At 45.4% G+C, this 22,359-nt stretch overlaps 1 protein-coding gene across 5 annotated transcripts in view; it reads left to right on the forward strand.

The window, feature by feature from the left end:
• Nucleotides 1-3,180: 3,180 nt before the first annotated feature.
• The window catches only part of HECW1 (HECT, C2 and WW domain containing E3 ubiquitin protein ligase 1), a 267,781-nt gene continuing 248,602 nt past the window's right edge, over nucleotides 3,181-22,359 (forward strand). For all 5 annotated transcript variants that reach the window (XR_006166814.1, XM_042806277.1, XM_042806276.1 and 2 more), the window contains exon 1: nucleotides 3,181-3,370. Coding sequence is in view for 3 of the 5 variants with exons in the window: in XM_042806276.1 (XP_042662210.1) it covers nucleotides 3,341-3,370 (30 nt within the window). In the remaining 2 variants the exon portion in view is untranslated. The remainder of the gene's footprint in view (nucleotides 3,371-22,359) is intronic.

Raw genomic sequence — 22,359 nt, forward strand, 5'->3', positions numbered from 1 at the left:
TGGAATCCATCCTGCACCAACTCAAGAGTGTAGGTCTATGTCCCTCAGAAATATTTGGTAGGGAAAGATACAGTTACTTCATCTTGCTTTCTCCACCATCCCCAAGCCAATTTTTTCTTGCTCCCATTTCCTGCTTTGCAGGGCTACTCTATGGATGCCAAAATTCCCTGCAAAACAGACGTTCATCTTGGTCACTGGCTGCCCAAATAATCTTCACCTTATGCTGCCTGTAGATCTGTCCAGAGGCATGAGTATACCTTAGCTTATGGCCGAAAAGATACCAGAAGTGTTGACAGGCCTGTGGGACAGCAAAAGTTGCTGTTTTGCTTAGGCTGTGGGAGGCTGTGCAGTGTATAATAGGTAGGCAAATAAAATTCAGAGGTTTGTTTATGATATAGATAAGCATCTGAACTGCCAAAATTGAGTCTAATTTTAAAGCTCCTTATACATTATGCAACTCTCCTCCTTTCAGTAAAATGCAAATTTACAATGGAAACCACCCTATTTCCTACGTGTATAATTTCCTTCTTTTGAGGAACAGGAGGGCAAAATGTTCCCTTCAAAGTCTGGTTCATTTTCTGAATCACTTGCCACATTCTTCTGCTCAATATTTGAATGTGTATCTCCAGGAGGTGGGTATGCAGTTTGCCTCAATCTTAATTTTGATCTCCCTGGTTTTACTCAAATTCTAACAGGGGGACAATTTTCAACTTCCTTCTCCTGTAGGAGATGCAGGATGTTCTTTTCAGTCTGAAAGGAAAGCAGGAGTGGTAGCCAGTGAAGAGGAAAGACATGCCCAGTCCTCCTTAAAGGGGTTCCTCTCCCCAGGTCCACAGAGCATGGCAAGGCCTTGTGCTTCAAGTCTCGTTCGTGGTCCTGAAATGTGCTGATGGGGGTTCTGGCTCCTCCTTGCACACCCATAATGTTAAATTGCCTCTACAACTCGGAATCAAGCTTGGGGTATGGGTTGCTGTATTTAGGCTGTGTTTTACAGCACATACCCATTATTAAATTTCCTGGTTTAGCTAACTTAGCGTCTTTGATAGAATCAATGTATGCATCCCCCCTTTGAAGATGAGATGCGTATCTGAGGTTAATACATGATGTCGAATTACACCAGTAACCACATGAGCAGAAGGAGCTGGGGAAGAGCCCAGAGAGGGAAATGAATCAAGACTGCAGAAGCTTGGGTCAGTTCTCTGATCTTTTCCAGCAACTTGCCGTGTGACCTTTGGGCAAACTACTTCACCTTCCCATTTTTCTGACTCCCATCCTCATCTTTTTTATTCCTTCTTATTGAGACTGTCAAAGTGCAAGGGCAAAAGCACACGCCTACCACGAGCAGTTTCAGTGTAAGCATTAACAGACGGCTTTAAAACAAGGAGGCAAATGCCTGGCCGGCGGCCTCCTGTTAGGTGTTTGTCAGCATGGTCTGCTGCAATCTGTGATCGGTGCATGAGGAGAGGCAACGCGCTCACCCAAACATCAACGGGATTTCTCAGACACCTGCAGAAGAGTGTGGTTGTAAAGACGTGTCCTAAGATGCACATTCATTAGTTTGCGTGGCCTTCATGGACTGGTATGTCTTTTGGTCAGCCTTGCTCCTGGGGAGGAGCTGGTGTGGCTTTGTGACGGGCCGTGTTTCTTCTTACTCTGCACAAGGGAACTAGCCCACTCATGGTCTTGCATGCTGGTAATTCTGATTGTAGATGTATTTCTTCTTTCCCTAATGTAATAAAATACCAAGCCATTCTCCTTCTCAAATTGAATTTCAGTTTTCTTTTGAGGTTTCTGCTGATACTAGGTTCTTATTTCTCCTGTTCCACCTCTTTAAGAAAGGAAATGAGATGATGGTCAAGTGGAAATTACAGGCCACAATGTCTCTGGAAATATTGCAGAGTGCGTTGACTAGAAAATTAGAATAAAAATTTCTTGCACTGATACCAAGCACTGTAAATCTTTAGTTCCAAAGAAATCTGTGTGAGTGGAGGATGCAAAGATGATTTTAGAAACAAACTTAGCTTCAATTGTGACATGTTACTGGGCATATTTGTGTTTTTTATCAACATGTCTTTGCTTCAGGATACAACTTACGATCCAGAAGTCTCTTGAAAAATTGATGTGTTTAGTAGCAGAGCGGGGAAAAAAAATCCACTCCAACAGGATGTTTTTTTTTTAAAAAAAAAGCTATTATCTAAAAACCTTATATCTAGAAAAATGAGGTAGGGGGCTTAACAGAACCCTGCAGGGTTGTCCTGTCTTTTCCCTCTTCCAGCTGACATGAAGAGCTGGTCTTCAGCCCTTGACACGTGGGTGCAGACAGCAGGTTGCTGGTGGAAGCTGCTGCTCCCCGCAGCTCCAGCAGCACTCGTTTATTTTTGGTGAGCGGATTTGCCCAGGGACGGCACAAAGGCAAGACGGGTGGGAGAAAAGAGTGCATTAAGCACCTCTGCCCAGATCCTGAACTGCATTTTGGAATTTGCTCTCTCCAGTGGCATGTCCTGTGGCTCGCTTTGTCCGGCGGTGCCGTTCGGCAAGCACTGTGCAGAAGAGACGGGGGAGGACAGGCTGGAGCTGAAGGGTGCGTGTTCCCCAGGAGAGGAGTTACAGGTGCTCAGAGCTGCCCCGCTCCCCAGGCTGTTGTCTCAGTGTGTGGGGAAAAGGCAATTAATGATCACCCCAGAGACCATGGCACTGGTGGAGAGTCGGTGGGGGGGGGGGCTGCAGGCCTGAGCTGAAGGAGCAGAAAGGCCAAGAGGTTAATTTTCGGGTTTTTTTTCTTTTTTTTTTTTTTTTTTTTTCTGCCTCCATGTGCAGCAGGGCAGCTCCCCCTGCGTGCGGGGCGAGCCCCACCGCCGGGGAGCGGGGGGCGGCGGGCTGGGGTGTCCCTGAGGGCCCGGCTGAGGAGAACCGTGAGGGGGAAGGAAGGGGCGGACGAGCGCGGGCGGGCAGCGTCGCGCCTCGGCCGCGGCTGAGGGTCCGGGGGGAGCGGGCGGGGACCGGCGGGCCCACCGCGGGCCGCGGGCGGGAGGCGGGAAGAAGCGGGAGGCGGCGCGCTGAGGGGCCGCCCGCCGCGGCGTGTGGGTGGCTCCGGGCGGCCGGGACCCAGCGACAGGCGGCGGGGTGGGAGGAGGCTGGCGGGGCGGAGGAGGAGGAGGAGGAGGAGGAGGAGGAGGGAGCGCGGCGGCGTTGCGGGCGTTATCAGCCGGTGCTGGACTATGGTGCGGCTCGGCGGGGGCTGAGGCGCCGGCAGCCCGTTCTCTCCCGCCCTGTGGGCTGACAGGCGGCGAGCCCTCAGCCGCACGTGTGGGATGTGAGAGCTGCCCTCGGCCGGGGGAGCATGAGCTGTGCCCAGGCCGGCATTGTCCAGGTACGAGGGGCTGCCTCCCGGCCCCGGCTGAGGGGAGGAGGAGGAGGATGGTGGTGGTGATGGCGGAGGGGGGTGGGAGGTGGTTCGGCGTTGCCTCCCCGCGGGGAAGTGCGAGGCGGGATGGGGCTGTCAGCCGCCGGGAAAAGGCCCTTTCCCGGGGCGGGTGTCGGGGTCGCGGGTGTGCGCTGTCATCCCGCGCCGGGCTGCGCGGCTCCCCGCCTTTGTGCCTCGGAGCCGGCCGGTCTGGGCGGGAGTGGGACACCCCCCCCAACCCCCCCAGACCCACGCGTGTCCGTGAGCGCTTCCGTGGGTGATAGCGGGGGGGGTGGGGGTGGCCGGGGTTGCAGGGTGTGTGTGTGTGGGGGGGGGTTGCTCTCCGTGGAGCGTATGGGCCCTGGTGGGTTACGGGCTGAGCCGCTGGCCTGTCGGCTGAATTTCACTAGCGAGCAAATAGTGTAGAATTACGACGAGCGGGGGGTGTGTGTGTGTGTGACATCATTTGGGGATGTGGGTGCGCGCAGGCGGTGGTGAAGGGTCCCGTGCTGAATTTTCGGTGGTTACGGCCCTTGCCTGTAAAAGAAGAAGCCCCCAGATTCAGTTCTTGGCTCCTTGACAATGCAGCAAAATTTAAAGCACAAACTGCCTCTTTTTCCCCTGCTCTGTTGCTGTCAGCCAATCTTGTGACTTCATATTTTGGTTATTACCTTGGGTTATTATGTAACTGAATTTCTACGTTAGCGATTAAATGAAATAACTTATTTATAAGTGTGTTAAGAGCATTGCCCCAGCCTGTAGCATTGTCAAATGCTGCTTTTCTCATTTCGCAGCCTGCATAGATAATAGGTTTGTACCGACACAGGTACATGCAATTCATTTTGTTGTCTCTTGCATCGCTTCCCTTGTGTTTCTCTGTAGTTGCAGAAGAAATTACTTGGCCTGGGTTTAGATTTTTGCATCCTGCTGTTTGGAGCTGCAGTAGTGCCTTTTTTTTTTTTTTTTCTTTTTTTTTTTTTTCCTTTTTTCTTTTTTTTTTATGCTGCACTCAGCAGAAGTGCGTAGTGAGACTGTACAACAGTCGGTCAGGCTGTGCTCCTGTCCCTGTATTTACCAGCGCTGCCGTCTGGTTTTGTGGGGCACGAAGCCCTGCCTGACCACAGCAGCAATGAGGGGCAGGCTGCTGCCGGGCCGGTGGTGCCACGGAGCAGGTGGGCAGCTGCGCCTTTCTGCTTAGTGCTCGTACGAGGATTGCAGTTATTACAGTAATTCATTTTAGCTTGGGGATTCATTTTGAAAATTTGGATTTTCTGCTAAGAAGGGATTATCATTTCTCTGTGTAGTACATGTGTTTTATGAAGAAGCGGAGTATGGTATGTATCCTGGCTGCTCTCTCTACTTCTTTTCTGTCTGTCTGAAACACCCATTTGGACAACACAGGTGCAATGTTGATTTTCACGCCGGAGCCAGCAGTAGATGAAAAAGCAGCGCACGCTTAGTCAACGCACAACACTCATCCTGCCGATGCAGTCTGTCTAGTACAGGGAGGGAAAAGAGTATCTGTCCTTCCGGAGGAAATGCTAGGTCTGTTTACTGGTTTGTTTTGGGAGGGTGAGCGGGGAGCTAGCTCAGAACAAAGAGTGGCTGGTGAGATGGCCAGCGCTGGTGAGGAGCGAGCGGTGTGCGAGTTGGTGGTGGGTGGCTTGTCGTATTGCTTGTGTGATACCTACGCTAACGTGTTGCTGACTTAACGTGACCCGAGCCTTTGACTTCTAACCTTTTTCGTATCAATCAGCAATTTCTCATCAGTTTATTCAATTGAAACCAGAGTGGGCCAGAGCATGAACTGACGCACTCAGTGACTTTATCAGGAACTATTAATATCGGAACGTGGTGGTGATTTATTTGAAAGAAAACTGTGTACATGTGCTCAGAGCATCCCAAAGAATTGATTCAAAATCCATATGCTCAGTATTTTAAAAGCATTCTAATAAATAACATGGTACTTCTTGTATTCCAATAAATAACTGGCTAAGACTTGTTAGTAAAGTGCATCTTTCTGTGGCTTTGTCTTGCATGTGCATGGCATGCGATCTAGCATTCTTGGTGATTGTGAGATAATCCCTGTGAAGCTTTGTGGCGTTTTGCACGTGCTAGGTCTGACGCTAAGCAGCGTTCGTTCAAGGTAGTGCGAAATCCTTCTCGCTGCCTCCTTTTGGAATGGTGGTCTTACAAACAGTGCAATCACTTGAATAAATAGCGTAAGTGGAATTTAGTTTATTAGCTGCTTTTTGAAATGCTTCAGAAGACGTGGTTGTGGCATAGTGGGGGGGGATTCAAGTTGCGAGGCTGCTGGTGTTGAATAGTTGGTGTTGGGCCAGGAGCTGCTCTAACAAAGCGGTTGGGTTACCTGTTTTTTAAAGTCGTTGGAAATCTGTCTTGTGGATGCAGGCGTTAAGGTTGTCCCTGTGGTTCCAACCCTGAAAGCTGCCTTTAAAAAAAATTTTAAAATCCCACAAGACAACCTCCCCATTCCCCCACCAGATAAGCACGTTGCAAAGTTCAGACAGAAGGGCTTCTTGTGATTAAAAAAAGTAATTACTCCAAAGTATCTTAGTTAATAATGATGGACTTTGCGCGAGAGTGTTACTCGTGTTCACAGTGACTTTCCATTCATTCTTTCAAAGTGTCTCTGGGGTCCTAAGTCTTACCTACTTAGTTTCCTCCAAACTTATGGGTACCCACAAGGTCTGGCTTCAGCATGCATAGACTGTAATCCTTGTGGGCCCCTGTAGACAGGGAGGAGAGCTCGAGCCTTATGCAAGTGCTCTGGCTTGCTCTCCCTCCTGTTCTGTAGAAGGGATGCTTGCCATCCTAAGCCAAAGCATCCAAATACACGCGTGGCTTCCACGAGTGGATCACACCTGCAACTGCCACAGCTTTCCAGCGTAACCAGGAACCGCCGGTGCACTGGGAGTCCCGGGCACCTCAGGTGCTGCCGGGAACACGTCGCTGTAGCGCGGCCATCTCCTCCAGAGGGGCTTGCAGGAGTAGCTGGAGGATGGTCCCGCTCACACCAGTTTGTGTATCTGCCTATTAGCACAAGAAGGAATTGCAACGCCCCCTTTTCTTCAGGATATCTGTTGTTTGTTTACACTCAGCGGCTTGCTGGGTTTTGGCAATAAGGAGATGAGTCAGTTTTGCTTCTGTTTAAGGCTTTTTTTACCCATTTCTCTTGTAATATTTCATGTGCTGTTGTGATTCTGCAATAGCTGAGTGGCACACGCTGCAGGGGTTTGGTTTAATTCCTTACAAGTACATTTCTATTGGCCTTTAGATATCATGAACGTTAATTCTAACAAAGTCTAAACCAGGCTAGCTCTTCCATACTTATGCGTTTCTGCTAAAGCACAGCAATCTTTTGGTTTCCACTGTTATTCTCAGGAGGCATGCAACACAGGAAAAATAAAAGTACATCCAGTAACAAAGGGCAGGCTGAGATGCCACCTACTCCAGTTGATGTTTTCCAGTTGAGATTTGAGGCCAGCAAGATGCTTAGAATTAATTAAGGAGAAATGGCAAGGTTCTTTGATGTAGGGAGCCCAGGATCATTTTTGTTACAGTTAATGAATGGTGGCTAGGCAGCTGTATAATGGGCTTGTGAGTCAGTCTTGGCCTTTTTTGATCAGCTGTACCATGGCTGGTGTATCCCATTGTCAGCTCTGAAGTAGGTTCTTCAGGCTGGGCTCCTTAGGAAGTGCTGGGACTGTCTCTTGGCAAGATGGTGCCCTCGTCTCAGTTGTATGTGGGTTCAGAGTACGGACCAGTAAGACTGGTCCAAGCTACAGGCAAAATAAGCAGCTGTGACGGGTGGAATACTGCTGGGGGCAAGAGGCTGGCTGTAGCTCCACAGCCTGCTTTGGCTTTGGAAAGAGGGAGAAGTTGGGGTGAAGCAGGGCAGATGCTGAGCCTGAAGCAGGCTTCCCCTGCTGCAGTACCTGTTGCAGCTCCTGTTTGTTCTCTCCCTCCGGTGGCAGCAGCAGCAACAGAAGCCTCAGCTCCTCAGGACCCTCCTCTCCCAACTCTCCACTTTATCATCTCACTCTCCTTTTCCATGAGTTAGGAGCTGCCTAAGCTTGATCCCAGCCCCTCATCCTTTTGTCTAGAACATTGCTTACAATGCAGGTAAACCTTGAGATGGCTTGGGGGCTGAGAGGCTGTGTGCGTGTGGAATTGGTACAGCAAGCTGTTCATTTTAGACCTTAAAAAAAGGGGGGAAACCCTGGTGCTCTTGTTTGAAATATCGATGTAAATGATCAGCACCGTGCTCCCCGGGGAATCGCGGCGCTCCATTGTATTGCAAAGTTCGTTGAGGACGCAGCAGCGCAGGCAGCATTCCCTTGCTGCAGAGCAGAAGGTCTGTGGGAGAGAGTGCGTGCACAGCAGTCAGGAAGGCTATTATTGAGACCTTCGCTGAGGTTTCATTTTATGCATGTAGCAAAACAGGCTCACTCTTTCACGCTTTCCAGATATTTTTATATTTCTCTGCAGATGCTTGTAGAACACCAACATTTGTTTGGTTTGAAGCCTGAATTAAAATTCCCAACCAATATCTAGAGGCAAAAGAAAAAAAAAAAAAAAAAAAAAAAAAGGCAAGTGTTTGTCCCAGAATTAAAATCCATTTAAATTTGAGAGTTGTTAACCCATGAAATAGTGATGCAGTATGGAATGTCTCTTGGACTGAATCACTTGTGTTTAAAATGGAACATGCTCTAAAAATAAATGGGTAATTGCTTCAGAGTAGTCAATATGGAATTTAAAGATGACTGACAGAGTGATTTGTCATCCATCTCCATAGCAGGAGTCATCTGGGAAGTCTGTGATGTTAAAGGCATTTGTTTCTATTAGCACCTTTTAAAGCAGTTTTGTTAATGAGCTCTTGAACACTAGGACTGAAATCTGTCATGTGGTATAATTAATTTTTCCATACCATAGGAAAATGTGTTCCATGTGCACCGTCAATTACCAAATCAGGTTTCTCAGGTCCTGAAATGTAAGGCCTATTGTTTTAGAGAAAGGAGGAGCATGCTGTTCTGCTGCTGCCAACAAAGTACTTTCATGCGTCTCCGTGTAAAATTTAGGATGGCACTGTGCAAGCTTGGGAAGATCAGACGTTGCACTACCCACTGTATGCTTTTTGCGTGGGGGAAGACTGATGGATACCCCTCCCAAACATGTATAAGCAGAGGAGATCAAGCGGGAAATTTTCTGCTTTTCCCAAGGGTGAGATGGTGGTCAGACAAGTTGTTCTTCACTGTATGCTGGCAAAACGCCTGAGTGCTGGTTATATGGAGCAGACGGGTCAAGGAGCTGCTCTCTGGATCTTAAGTCTTGCTGTGACTCCTTCCTCCCTGAAACAAGGATCCTGCCAAAGTCTGGCTCTTTGGCAGAACATACGTTGCATGCTGTGCAGACTTTGCTAAGCTAGGTAAGAAGCAATGAAGTTGGGGATAATCCAGCTTTGCTTGCGAGCCGCGTGCCTGTTATAAGGCTCTTCCTGAACCATTTTGAACTGCAGTTCTCCTTCCAGCTGGACACAACTAATGGGTGTGGGGCTACCTGCCTTGGGCATCTGTGGGCAGGCTTACAAGTGCTTTACAAACTAGTGGGGTGGATGGGATGATCTGAGGTCCCAAGCTGGTCGCTGTGTAGCTAGGTGTTTTCCTTTGAAATCTGGGCCCTGTCAAGGCTGATAGTGTTGTTAAAGTAGGAGATATTGTCTTCTGCCTACATCTTAATGTAGCCTCAGGAAAATTTAAAATTAGAATTCACATTCTAATGCAGAACATCCATCCAGTGTTGGGTTATTTGTCAAGTGTCTTTAATGATGTGTAAAAAAAAAAAAAATACAAAAAAGCTATGGGAGAGGCCTTAGGATTTTTAATATAAAAATATACTTTTTGTTTGACGTGGTACTGTCTGTGTGCAACTGTGTGGTTGCCTGAAGAAGACAAAGACGACAACAGATTTACTCTCTGAAGCAACATCTTGATTTAAATATCAAGGTTTAGTTATTGCATGCTTAACATGAAAAGGGAGGAAGCAGATGAAATGTTTAATCTTGGAGTCAGAACACACGTTTCTAAGATGATGCTGTTCAAGATTCATGAAAAGCCCATTAGCCATTAGGTGTCTGCTGCCTCAGTTAAAGGCCTGTGGAAGCCGAGGAGAGATCAGGAGCGAGATCTTTTAATGAACTTTTAAGTTGCTTAATTTGAGTGCACCGTGCTCTCCAACCGTAGTCAATGTGAGGTCAATACCATGATTCAGAAATACTACATACGTACCCTGAGTCATAGGAGAGACCTGGTGCTGAGATAAAGTATTATTGAGTCAAACCCTTTGGTCTAAAAATGAGCAATGTTCCTCCTGAAGTTATTGGGAACTTTGCTTGATGAAGGGCAGCGTTGTCTGGCCTTTTGTGATTTATTTTTTTTTAACTTTTTTTTTACATAGCTGAGTACCATAGGGAAGCTGGCTGTTTGCTGTGCCAGCGTGAAGCATTGACATTTATTTCTCATTACTCTAGCAGCAGGCTAAAGCAGAAACAACCATAGGAGTTACTAGCCAGACCAGGTATTAAGAGCTAATGAGCTGAACTGTGTTTTCTCCTCCTCTTCTTCTTAGGCTAGAAATGGATTCCAACATAGAAGCACCTGGTCCTGTGGTAGAACTCCTTTCTAAGACCCATCATGAACAGTTAGACTACCCGATTTACCTTCTTTTTGGTTTCTGCTTCTTAATGTTCCTTAAGGATTTTGCTTTGTGTGTGAAAGGAAATTACTTTTTTGTGTGTGTGTGTGTGTGTGTGTGTGTGTGTGTGTGTAAAGAATAAGATTTCCCAGCTGACTAAAAGCAGAATTTCTTATGTTGGTCAACAAACTGCATGCTGGTGTAGAACCATACAATTTGATTTGCTAATACTCCTTCCTAGTCCTCAGAACTGTCACTCTCAAAGCATCTCCTTCGCAGATTTTCAAAGACTCTCCCTCTCTGCACATGAGTTGGCATTCTCTTTGATAGTCCCTTCTCTCCCTTCAACCTTCCCACTCCCCAAGAACTGGGTGATTGCAAAGTGCTGTTGTTCTTTCCAATGCACTTTGCTGCACAGATAGCTGTTCCTAGGCCATGCAATCTTATGTCTCAGACAATTAAAACATGGGTTAATAACTCAGTCTAATTCTCTGTACCCAATAGCATGATGTAGGCTAAAACCTTAGTGTCTGTATTTGAGCAATTACATTAGGGCATTTCTAATTAAAAACATGTATCACCTAATTGTAAGTGTTTGAGTTCTTAAATATCTGTGTCTTTTGCATTCAACTGTGTATAAAGCAGGAGCAGGTGCAGAGAGGTTACTTGCTTATCTGAAAGTGCTCAGGGCAGTTTACAAACCTGGTGTTAGATTTTACTGCTCCTGGGGCTGGAATGAAAAAGTTTGGGATGTGGGAACAAAATAACAAACAATCATGCTGCAGGAAACGCAGCAAAATCATAGCAAAGGTGTGGTGAAGAGGTCTGGGTGCTTCTGTGCCTTCAGCTTGCCTACTGTGCTGCTGAGGTTTGGCTAGAGGCGGATCCTAGAGTAGGGTGGAAGATGGGAGCGTATTCTAGAAATCTAATCTAAGGGTCAGCTGCTCGATTTGCATGTCGGAGCCACGTGGTAACTTCTTCTAGGTCTCAGCTGTATCGTCTTGTCCAGCTTGGAAGATCAGCACAAGCCCAGGAAAGGTGCTGCAGAACTTCTAGAAAGGGACAAGCCCCTCGTGCCCCCTCTTCTCTCCTTGTGTGTCCACCTGGACCTGCCTGCAAAGGCAGCTTTTTGAAGCTTGGAGTAGAGGTAGTGGCCCAAGCCAGGCTCCCTGCAGGGGTGTCCCAACCCTGCACCCTTACTATCTTTAAAAAAAAAAAAACAACAAAATGTCCAAGGCTTTAGTTGGAAAGGAGTAAGAAAATTTCCCAAAAGATCCTCCAGGAAGAAGTTGCTTGATGACAGGAAAAGGATGGCTATAGGGTTCTGAGGGAGAGGTGGTATGTTTAAACCTCTAGTTAGAGTGAGAATAGAAATGTTTCTGGCAGAGCCTCTGCTCCTGTGAAATATCTTCATTGCCTAGTTTATATCAGAATGACTTTCTAGTGGTTATCAAATGTGGATTTTGTACATGTGTGTATGAATTATATGTTGGTAAAATACAACTCTGAGGTTTGGACTCCAAGTTAAATATATGCCTGTTTTGACCTATTTTTCCCAACCTTATTCTGCCAGCTGTGTGTGTGCACGCATGATGTTATTTGCTTAGGGACCCCTGCTGACTCTATAAAGACAACGCACCTCAGGATACCTGGTACTTAAGTGATGGTAGCAGGCTCAGGGTTTGCATGAGATGGACTGTCAGGCTAGCTCAGCAAGGGAAAGGTGCGGAATAGGATGTTTGAGGAGGAGTCTACTGATTTAACACCGTATCTTCTAGTAGTTTAGGAAGGGGCAGCATGAGTAATATGTTTGGCTGACTTGTGACCTCCTTGTAATAGTGCTGAGAGACGGACAGGAGATCGATGTGCTTGATGGCCTTCTAATAACTCACTGGAAAACCCAGTTCATCTCCCTTTAGCTACCTGGACCGAAAGGGATATAAATGCAGTGTTGCTAATCCACATAATCCCAGTGGGACCACGAGAGGGGACACCCACATGCTGAAATGAAAAGTGATAAGAGGGCCTTAAGCAAATGAAGATCTAAGCTGCTAAGTCTGCATGGCATACTGTGAGTTTACTAGCTTATATCCAGGACACTATAGCCATGTTTTGTGCAGCACTGCACCAAAAAGGGAGGCATAACAGATTAGCCTGGGCTGGCTGCATGCGACTGCTTTATGTCCGGGCAGCAGTAGGGTTCCTCCTCTGTGCTCCCCAGGGTTTTTATTTCCAGTGTAACGGAGGCGAAAGGAGCTGGCTGCATCTCTGCCCCCTCGGTGCGCTTGTGCCCTGCGTTAGCTTGCAAAGCTGGTTAAGGCTGCCTGAAGGAAGGCAGGTCCTCAGAAGCAGATACTCCAGAACTGGTATATTAGGTAGAGCCTGGTGCTCAGGGAGGAGCTGCCCTCTCCAGGAAGGGGCATTATTATTTCTCTTGCACCTGATTTAGATCAGACCTAGGTCTGTGACTTTCTAGGAATGTGCCCTAGCAGGCAGGGAGCTCCTCTCAGTAAGTGTGTGTGAGCAATGGGACGTGATTTACACCCATTTGGCCAAAGTTGTTTTGTTCCACATAGAAGATTTGAAGATTCATTGAGCCAGAGAGCAAGAGGGAGCATAACTCTGATTTAATGGGCAGAGGGGGAGTTTCTGGGTTCCTTTGTCAAGGGCTGGTTCATGTGTTTTATATGCAGAGCAGCAAGTGGGATGTCAAGACTGGTGTTTCTGGGATGCACAGGAGCAGAACTGAGTCCTGAGTCCTGCCGTATTGAAAGCAGGGCTCAGTACCAGTGAATACTGTTTTTACTTTTAGTGCCTAAATTCTGCCCTTCATTTGATCTGGCCCAAAATATCTATGTTCAGTCTTAGTCTTCTGAACTGTTTTTTTTCATGCCTCAGTGATACGTCCAATGGCAATCTCCATGTTCGTTTGGCTTGTTTTATGGAGTAGTTTTCTGAGTTGCATCCAGGTAGCTAATGGTGAATATGAAAGCTTTCAGATACAAATTCCCATGTAATAGGATACCAATGTAATTCAGTCAGAACTTTGATAAGCAACAGAATATATGTACTAACCAGTTCTTCAAGCCCCAGAGGACCTAGGATCAGAGCTCAGAAAGTTGCTGGGCTCACCTCTGAGTTGTAGAGAGAGAAGATGTAGGAGAGAGATTACTGAAAAATACTTTCCAGCTGCACCACTCTGTCAAAAGCGTTGTCTTTCCATAACCACTTCCCTTGATCCCTGTCTTCATGGTCTCCGATGATTTAATGGGCAGGAGGGAGACTTTGCAGCCATAGAAGTCTCAGCTGAACTTCATGCAAGTCAAGGGTTTCTCATCAGAGGAGCACAGTTAACGTTGCAGTTCATGATAAATGAATCCAAAACCAGCTCCTTCTCAGACCTTTTAGGTGTGTTTTTCCCACCCAATTTTTAAAGGAAGCAGGTTTTTTTGTGCTTAAGTCAGCTGGCAAATTCTGCATCTGCTGGAGGGAGCAGGTCTTCCATCTAATAAAGAACTATTATTCTGTAGTTGCTTTGGAGGGGAAAAAACCCAAAGTAATCCTATTTAGGGTTGGCATTGAGCAGACTTTCTCAGATACCACTAACCACATATTCCTGCCTTTGCTGCGCGCTTGGTGTCCCTGCAGTGCTGTGCTGCTGGGCTTGTCTTCCCGGCCCGGCTTCAGGTGTGGGTCAGGAGCTGGGACCATTCCTCGGCAGCCCTGCGGAGTGCTGACTCACAGGGAACAGCTGGAGGCATGGGTATTACTCAGATCTGTGCAGCACTGGTGGATTTATTTGCTGAAAACTAGAGACACCCCCCCCCCCCCAAATCACGTTTCCTTCTTCAGTTGTCAATCGAGATGGTTTGGTGGTTTAATTACGATGTTCGTTTTCACAGAGCTGGCTGCTCGAGTAAAGAGCTAAATTTGTCACCATGTGAGCCACCCTGAGGCTACCCGGTCTCTTTTGAAAAAAAAAAAAAAAAACAAAACAACAAATTCCATATATTTTTTTCTTTGCATATATTTTTGGGGAATACGTGTCATTTATGTGCAGACACTGAGTCACCCTCATTCCGATGACTCCTCGCCTTGGAGTCTCTCACTCCCAGCAAAGACGGGCGACCTGACAGGAACAAATCCAATGCACTGCAAGCATGCAGCATAATTATCTTCTCGAAGTAGCTCTGGTGCATGCATGTGTGGGAGGAGGGGAGGCATACTAAGTAGTGGAGCTGCATGAAAATTTGCCAGTGGAATGGTTTTCTGTCAAAAAAAAAAAAAAAAAATTGCTGTTTCAAACAGAATCAAAATGTTCCTCATGAGAATCTGTTTGTACTGCAGCTGGCAGCTGTTCAGAGGACCTGGAGCCCTGCAGCCTTGTTTAATGATCAGATCCATTTGGGAGAGATCAGAGATGGAGGTGTGGCAAGGTGGTGGTTGTTGTTCTGTTTCAGCTGTAAGGAAAACTTCAGAATGCTTCCATTTCCCACAGCGCAGAAATTGAGACATGACCTACTCTGCTTCATAAAGCTGCTTCTTAAAAACTATCTCCTGATTCCAGCACACATCACCGTTATAGTGTTGTACTATTGTATTTACAATATTTACAATACGGCCCTGGAAGCCCTGACTGATCGCTTCGCTACTCCAAGTGCATTTAATTTGGAGACCTTGCACTAGGGATGCATTTGGCCCATGAGGTCTTGAAGTATCTGTGGAATGATACACTGTGTATTTACATGTGACAGAGACCACACGGATTTTTCAGCTTGCAATTTCGTAACACTTGCGTGCTGGAAAACAAAAGCACCACCCCCCCCCCACACACATACTCGTTTGCTTTTTGGCTTGACAAGAGCGCCTTGAAAGGGGTCCTTGCTCACTTTTTAAATTTATTTTTTCCAGATTGGGTACTAATGTTATTTTAGCAAGATTCTCTCCCTTTTTTTTTGAATTCCTAACACTGCTGGGAGCAATTTTATTTTTTTTTTTTTCTTCTCATTATCTCTACTTCCCTCCACCTCACAAACACCTATTTTATAGCCATTGGAGGCTACAATCTGTCTATTCTCTCAGTAGCAAGCCTGTAAAATGCTTGGTCTTCCAACCTAAGCTGGTGCAAACCAGTCATAGTGCTACTGTTTAGGCCCTTCTGGTTTCAGTGGTGTTGGGACCTTCTTATTTTTGGTTGCAGAAAGGCCTGTGCTTTGACACAGCTGAGCTGTCTTAGAGCACAGCAAAGGCAAACTCTGCAGCAGGTTGCTCAAAAATGGCCTTCATGGTGGAAAAAAAGTCCCATTTTGGCCTTACTTCTCTTGTGGCAGTCAAACAACTAGGCGTTGGTGCAATGAGCAGAAAAATGATGGCTTCAACTGAAGTCTTACCATTTCAACAGCCTTTTCTTTATCCCCTTTTGTGGCAATTTGTCTTGTTCCTGCAAAGACCTTTTTTCACCCTTTGCCCTGTGGGTTGTTCTGGTGTGTTGGAGACTGTTCTCCAGCTGCTTAGTCTGTCGAGACGTGAATGTGGAAAGTGCATTTTTCTTAGTGTGAACACTCAACAACACGTGTTTGACAACTGAGCAGTTCCTTGTTCAGAGCACGCTGCGCAGCAATAACATAGCAGCTTTGTCATCTTCTAAGTAAGATGAAGAAAGAGAAGGTTAATGGATTTTTTTTTTTATTATTATCCTAAGACTATTTCTCATTCTGCTTAGTTCCCCAAATTCTTCTGCTTGTTTGCTAGCACTTACCTTGCATCCTGCCTTTCAGGCAAATACCTTTCAGTCTTCCCCTGGTCTTGCACCCCTTCTGCTGGATGACAGGCTGGAAGGTGTCCCTCTTGTGTCACTGGTTCCCTGGCTCCAGGTATACATATAGCTGGAGGCAGAACTAGTCTTGAAGTGCTCTGTCATCTGGGCAAAACTTGGAAGTGTCAAACTTTTTACCTGCCCATGGACAAATCAAAAGAGAAATAGCAGAAACTTTATCACTGTGCTTCACGTTTTCATAGGCTGAGTGCGGATAGCCAAGTATGTATGAAAAAAAATTATATTTTGAAAAGTTCTTTCACTTTTCCTTTAAGGTGTCCTGCAGTCCGTGGGTGAAAATGGGAATCTTTCAGAGATCCTGGTCATGCTCTGCCAGAAATGCTTATCTATTTTCAGTTTATGGACCCTAAATCTTCAGACCTTAAATGCTTTTCTAGCAGGGATATGAACCGCCTTGTAGAAATGTCATGTCATATCTGCCATTCAATTATCTATGTAGCCTGTGTTCTTCAGGGATCACAGTTTTTTTTTTTTTTTTATTAAAAAAGAGGTTTTTTTTTTTCTTACAGTTAAAGAGTCTTTTCTGTATTTTAGTCTATGCCCATTGCCCCTGGTCCTGTCACTGAACACCACTGAGAAGAGCCTCATTCAGTCTGCCTCACTCCATCCCCCCAGCTATTTATGCACAGTGATAAGATTCCCCTTGAACCTTTTCTTCTCCAGGCTAAATAATCCCAGTGCATCCTTTTGCTTTTCTAGCCACTCTTTCCTGCATGTTAATAATTTCCTTGGGTCAGGACATGCATTTGTGTGGCTGCATGCAGAGCTGCGTCAGGGAAGTGACCCATGTTAGAAGTAACCTCGTATTTCATGCCATGTGGTTTTAACCCAGATGAGGTCTACTTACCTGTTCCGTGAAGGCTTATGGCAATGCAAGCAAACACCCATGCAAAGGCTGGGAGCCAGGAGTGGGAGGAAGGCAAGGTGTTTTTCCTTGTGGAAGTGTCAGTTTATGCTGGCTTAAAGTGTTTGTGACGGTAGTCACCAATGTGGACTGTGAACAGATATGAAGACCTAAGGGTAACAATCTTTGGTCTAGACTTACCAAGAAACCGAGGCAAACAGAGATGGCGTTTTGGCAGGGATTTTTGCCTGCCATTAGAAAATCACTTTTCTATATTATTTCTTTACCCCCACTTCAACATCTTCAGCTTGGGAACTTTCTTACCTGATTGTGTTTCTGTGGTAGTACCCTTTAATAGAGACCTGCTCCATGAAATCTCCCCCACTTTCCTTTGAAACTATCTAAAATTTTACTGTAATTTGAAAATTAATTTCACAGTTCAACTATCTCTCTTCTTTTAGTCTGTTGTGAGCCTGACTCCTAGTGCCTTCTCTTGATGCCTCCTCCTTGTAGTGGAAAAGAAAGTGAATGATCCTCTGTTCTCTTTTCCACTTGCGAGTCTGTGAACTTCTGTCATATCTCCCCTCAGTTGTCTTTTATCTTTCTTCGAATCTTCTCTTAATCTTCACACCGCCTTCATCTTTGGTACCTGCCGTACCCTTCCTCTCCTAATTTGTTATCATTATTTTTTGCACTCCTGTTTTTCAGGTACTCCTTTTGCGTTAACTCCTAAGCTAATTCTTACTTCTAACTCCAACCCCTGATGTGCAATTTTGCATCTCTGGTTGTAGCTTTGCGCATCCTGTGTGGTTCTGATTTGCTGCTACCTCATCTGGATCCAGTGCAGTTTCTTAGGTGACCCCTGTCTCTCCTTCCTCTTTTTTCTTCCTGCCACCCTTATTTGAGGTCTTGGACTTAGTCCTGGTTTTAGTCTCTGACTATACCAGACCAAATTCAGCTCCGTTCTCATGTTGGTAATTTTTTATCCTTTTCTGTTGTAGTTTTTATCTTGCTTTCTGCAAGCTAAAATTTTGCTGTGAATGCCTTTTTCTTCTCTGTTCCATTTTATTTGAATCCCAGGTCAATTTTTTTGTCAATTTATCTTATTTTTATCTTCATGGATCTGCTGAGTACTGCTGATTCTTAAACATATGGTCTCATGCCTTCTGTCCCTTCTTTTGTTAGATAATTAACATGACTAAAGTACTTTGTTTCTGTCATTGGTATGGCAACTCTCTTCACTACTACAGAATGGCTATAGCAATAATATCTGTAAACTGCTCTTAAGTATTTATCTCATCTATAGAAGGTTATCAGGTTTTTGGTGTACACTGACTGGATGATTTTCAGCTGTATCTTGCGTTTCACAACACTGTGTCTGTTGTTAGCCATTTGTGAGACGATCGTTTCTGATGTTTCTGACATTCTTTACTTTGTCTTATTAGTAGGTGATACGATATTTAAATCCTCCAAAATGCAGAGGACCTCGATGATTTTGGTTGGGATTTTCACGCACAAGTTGCTTATTTGGGACTGTTGGGGCTGTTAGAGACTGCTGAGGCATCTTGTCCTTTTTGGTGGGGGTTCTGAGGATCTTTCTCCCCCTGTTGTATTACATGTATCTCACCCTCCTTTAGCTGTCTAGAATTGAACCCTCTTGTGCCAGTGGAATCGCTGGGGTCTCTGTAGTAGGGAGGGTTCTGTATTTTAAGGTAAGTTGGACTTTCCTGGGGGGTACTGCTCTCTCAAGAGAGCCTTGATACAAATTTAAGCAAAACAGCTAGAACTGGATGATGTAAATCTTGCCTTATATCTGCGACAGGGTTGTCTGTGGTACCAGAGGACTGGAATTACTGGTCCGTATTTCTGTGGTGGTTCATATTAGCATTTTCTTGAAGCGTATGTTGCTAATGTTGTTCATGTCTGTCTTCTGGAGAGTTTAGTTTTGCTTTAACAGAGGGGCCGCATGTCATTACGTTCAGTGGAAGGTGTCATGAGCGGTAATCATTGACTTATCATCACCCGCATGTAACTATGTGGAGCAATGTATTTTTTTGGGAAAGTACCAAGGGTAATTGCATATCCAGCCGATATTTCTGTCCATAAGAGCTGAAAAATCAGGAGTTGGATTCCCTGCCAGTGTAGGAATTTTCAAGGCTTTTGGTGTGGAAAATTCCTTTTAATGGGATCACGGTGCTTGCAGGGTTCATGATTTGAAGACTTCAGTGCATGCTGATGGGAGATTTATTTCTAGAACGGAAAGCTGGCATTTTTTTCCTTGACCTTGTGACAACAGGTACTATATACGCTAGGAAAAGAATAATTTTTTATTAATCTCACAAAAGTGCTGCTCCCACTGGAAGGCAGTTAGATTTGTGGGTCTTTCTCCCCTTTTTGCAAACAAACTCTGCTCTGTGAAGTTTGAGATAGCAAGAAACAATCTTTTTATTGATTTTTCTATTTTATTTTAATTTGACTATGCTTCATTCTTTCCTTTACAGTCGCCTAAACCTTGTTACAGGGCCTTTTATATGTTATTTATTTGACAAACATGAATGTTATTCACTTAAAAAGAAAAATCCTCTCATCTTCTCTGAGGGTTAATCAAAGGAGAAACTTTCTAACCTGTGAAAGCAGGGTGAGACTGTCTATATTCTGAAATATTAAATAAAGGAATCAAAGGGAAATAATACCCTGTGATGATACCTCAGGGAAGATTTAATTAAGAAAATTAAATTGCATTAAGAGTGACCCATGTGGACTGCCAAAAAGCAAACAGATGGAGAAATTTGTTAGCAGTGTCAGCCCATCAGTAAGAGCTTGCGCAGTGTACCAAGCCTGTGAGATATGGTGTTCGACAGAGTGGTTTAAAGTGATATTTAATTACCTGATTCATTAAGGTCATCTTTTAAAATTCAGTACTGCAGGGAGCACATGCAGTCTGTGAAATGGCTTGCAAGTTCTGGGCATCGGGGCTGGTCACGGCTCTCTGCTCGTGCCTTGCTTAGATTTCATACTAATGAGTTGCCTGCACTTCTGAGACACCAACAGTTTCCAACCTTCACTGGCTAAAAGGGAGCTGCTCTCTGGTGTACGGTGTCCACCGAAGAGTACTATTCAGTAGCCATGCAAAACTGTTGTGAAGTTGGGCCTGGAGCAGAGTGGGTAAGTTCACAAAGCGTTCAGCAGGTTTGTGTTGCTTTAATTCGATGGGGTTAATTTGTCGTGCACGTTGGCCAGAACCAGTTTTGCACTGACTGAACCCCAGAGGTGCAAGGGCAGTTAACTGGTTGGCAGAACATCAGCCCAGGAGTGGAGACCTGTGTGTGGTGGCAGGTATCAAGAAGGCAGCAATAGCTGTTTCTCTTGGGCTTCTGTTGGCCCAGATTTACCAGAGGCATGAAAATTTCAGGAAGCAGCTTGCTTCTTCCCTCAGCGCGAGCAGGATTTGTAAAGCTGTGCCTTGGGGGAGAGTGCATCCAGGTTCTGCTCTTTTCTCTTCAGGTGAAGATTGTTTCCTGATTCACAGCTGCGGATTGAATTGGGAAACTGTGGAAAGAGCATGTGAACGGAGGAGGGAACGTAGGGAACCTAACACTTGATCCCTTCCTCCCATCAGTAATGCTTTGGAAATACACTTGTCTCACAGGGTCTTGAACAAACGAGGGAGTGATATTTAACAGATGAAGGCTGCAAGGGTGGGTCTGATGTCTGTAATAACTTATGTGATTTTGTAAGACAGAAGTCATCCCCATGCTAGGGCTGAGCAGTTTCCCTTGTGCCCCGCATGCTGCCTGGATCCCCAGAGGTCTCTCTCAGCCTGCACTCCCGCAATTACGCAGGCATTCCCTCGCTCTCACCATTAGTGTAATGGCCAGTGAGAACATCACTTATCCCTTTGCTTGAGTGACTACTGCTTCCATAACGTCTTCTGCATTACACTAATGGCTGACTTGTGTATGCAGTTTTTCTCACGTGGTGAGGAGGGTACCTGTCATTGCTTTTGTCCCATTCATCTTTTATTGCAGATGAAAATAGGAAGAGAATAGGAAGACAAAAAATTAGAGCAACTGTCATATTTTGTTGTGTCCCACAATCTTCCGCAAATCTTACTAAAAGTATGCAAATACTAGAAAATGCCAGCTGAAAAAAGAAAAACACCCCCACATTCAATTATTTTGTCGCCATGTGTAATTCCTCAATTGCGAGAAAGCCGATTCTCATCACAAGCAGTCATTTTACCTGGCTTTTGTTTATTTATCTTTCAGTCAGAATTGATATTTAAAGTAGCTACCTGATAAAATGGAGTAGTGGCCATTTCTAAGCCAGCCCTTACAAAAGAGGAAGAAAAGTTTTGCTTACAGGTAAGGTACCTCTCCCACTGTCTTTTATTGAAAACTAACAGTGATTTTACAGACCTGCTTCATCTTCTCTGGGTTTAAAACATGATTCCGAGAAATAAGCATTGCTTTATTTTTTTTTCCCTCTTGGTCAATGCTATTGTGCCCTTCTGTGGCTATCTTTTTTTTTTTTTTTTGAAATGTAGTGCTTATAGATGAGTCCTTACGAGTGCTGTTCATGGGGAGTAAGTCTTATAGAGCACAAATGACTGCTTGCTATGGCTGTTCTGGGAGGGCATAGAAATACAGAGCTGGAAGTGACCTGGAGAGGCAGGGGCAACGGTACCTGCAGCGCTCGCCAGGAGCTTGTGTGGCTGCTCAGGGTGGGGAGTCCACAGACTCCTGTCAAAACATGTACCTGTGCTGCTCTCTTTATGGTTAGGAAGTTTTTTGTAATGTCTAAGCTGATTCTTGCTGTGGTGTAATCAGCCCCATCCACTGGTGGGCACAAGAGAAAATAGTCTTTGTTCTTTGCAGTAGCATCTTAGATACAAAATGATGTCACTTGCACCATTCTTCCCACTCCAACTCCTGTCCTTTTTTCCCCGTTTTTGCTAACTGGTCCCAATTATATGTATTTCTCTGTGGATTGTGTTTTCCTGAGTTTTGCTCTTTTCTGTGGCTCTTCTCTGGACTTGCTTCAGTTGGCTCATCATTTTCTTCAAATGCCGTGCCCAGGCGAGGATGCAGTACTGCTGCTGAAGCTTTGCCGATGCTCAGCAGAGTGGAAGGATTACCCCATGTGTTACATGAGCCACGGTCCTGTTGATCTGTGCAGCCTGTTTGTTTGTCTTGTGCTCAACAGCTTCACTCTGACTCATGTTCAGATTGTCAATCCCTCTTACCAATGGATCCTCTCTGAGGACTCTTACCTGGCTAGACATTCTCCTTACTGTATTTATGCAGTTATTTCTGCCTGTGCGTACAGCTTTGTGTTTCTTTCCATTTTTTTTTTTTCCCGATCTCTCCAGTTTGTCATAGTAATACTGGATCTGAACCCTGTTCTTCACATTTGTGGTCTTTCTTGGTTCCATTTGGTCTACAGATTTAGTAAGTCGACTGCTTCCTGTCATCCAGTTAAAGTTGCAGCGGGACTAACCCACAGAATTAATCCAGGTATGTGCTTATACAGTCATGTACAACCAGTGATAACTGCTGGATA

This window comes from Tyto alba, unplaced genomic scaffold (genome assembly GCF_018691265.1).
Source record: "Tyto alba isolate M040663 unplaced genomic scaffold, T.alba_DEE_v4.0 Super-Scaffold_46, whole genome shotgun sequence".
Lineage (NCBI taxonomy): Eukaryota > Metazoa > Chordata > Aves > Strigiformes > Tytonidae > Tyto > Tyto alba.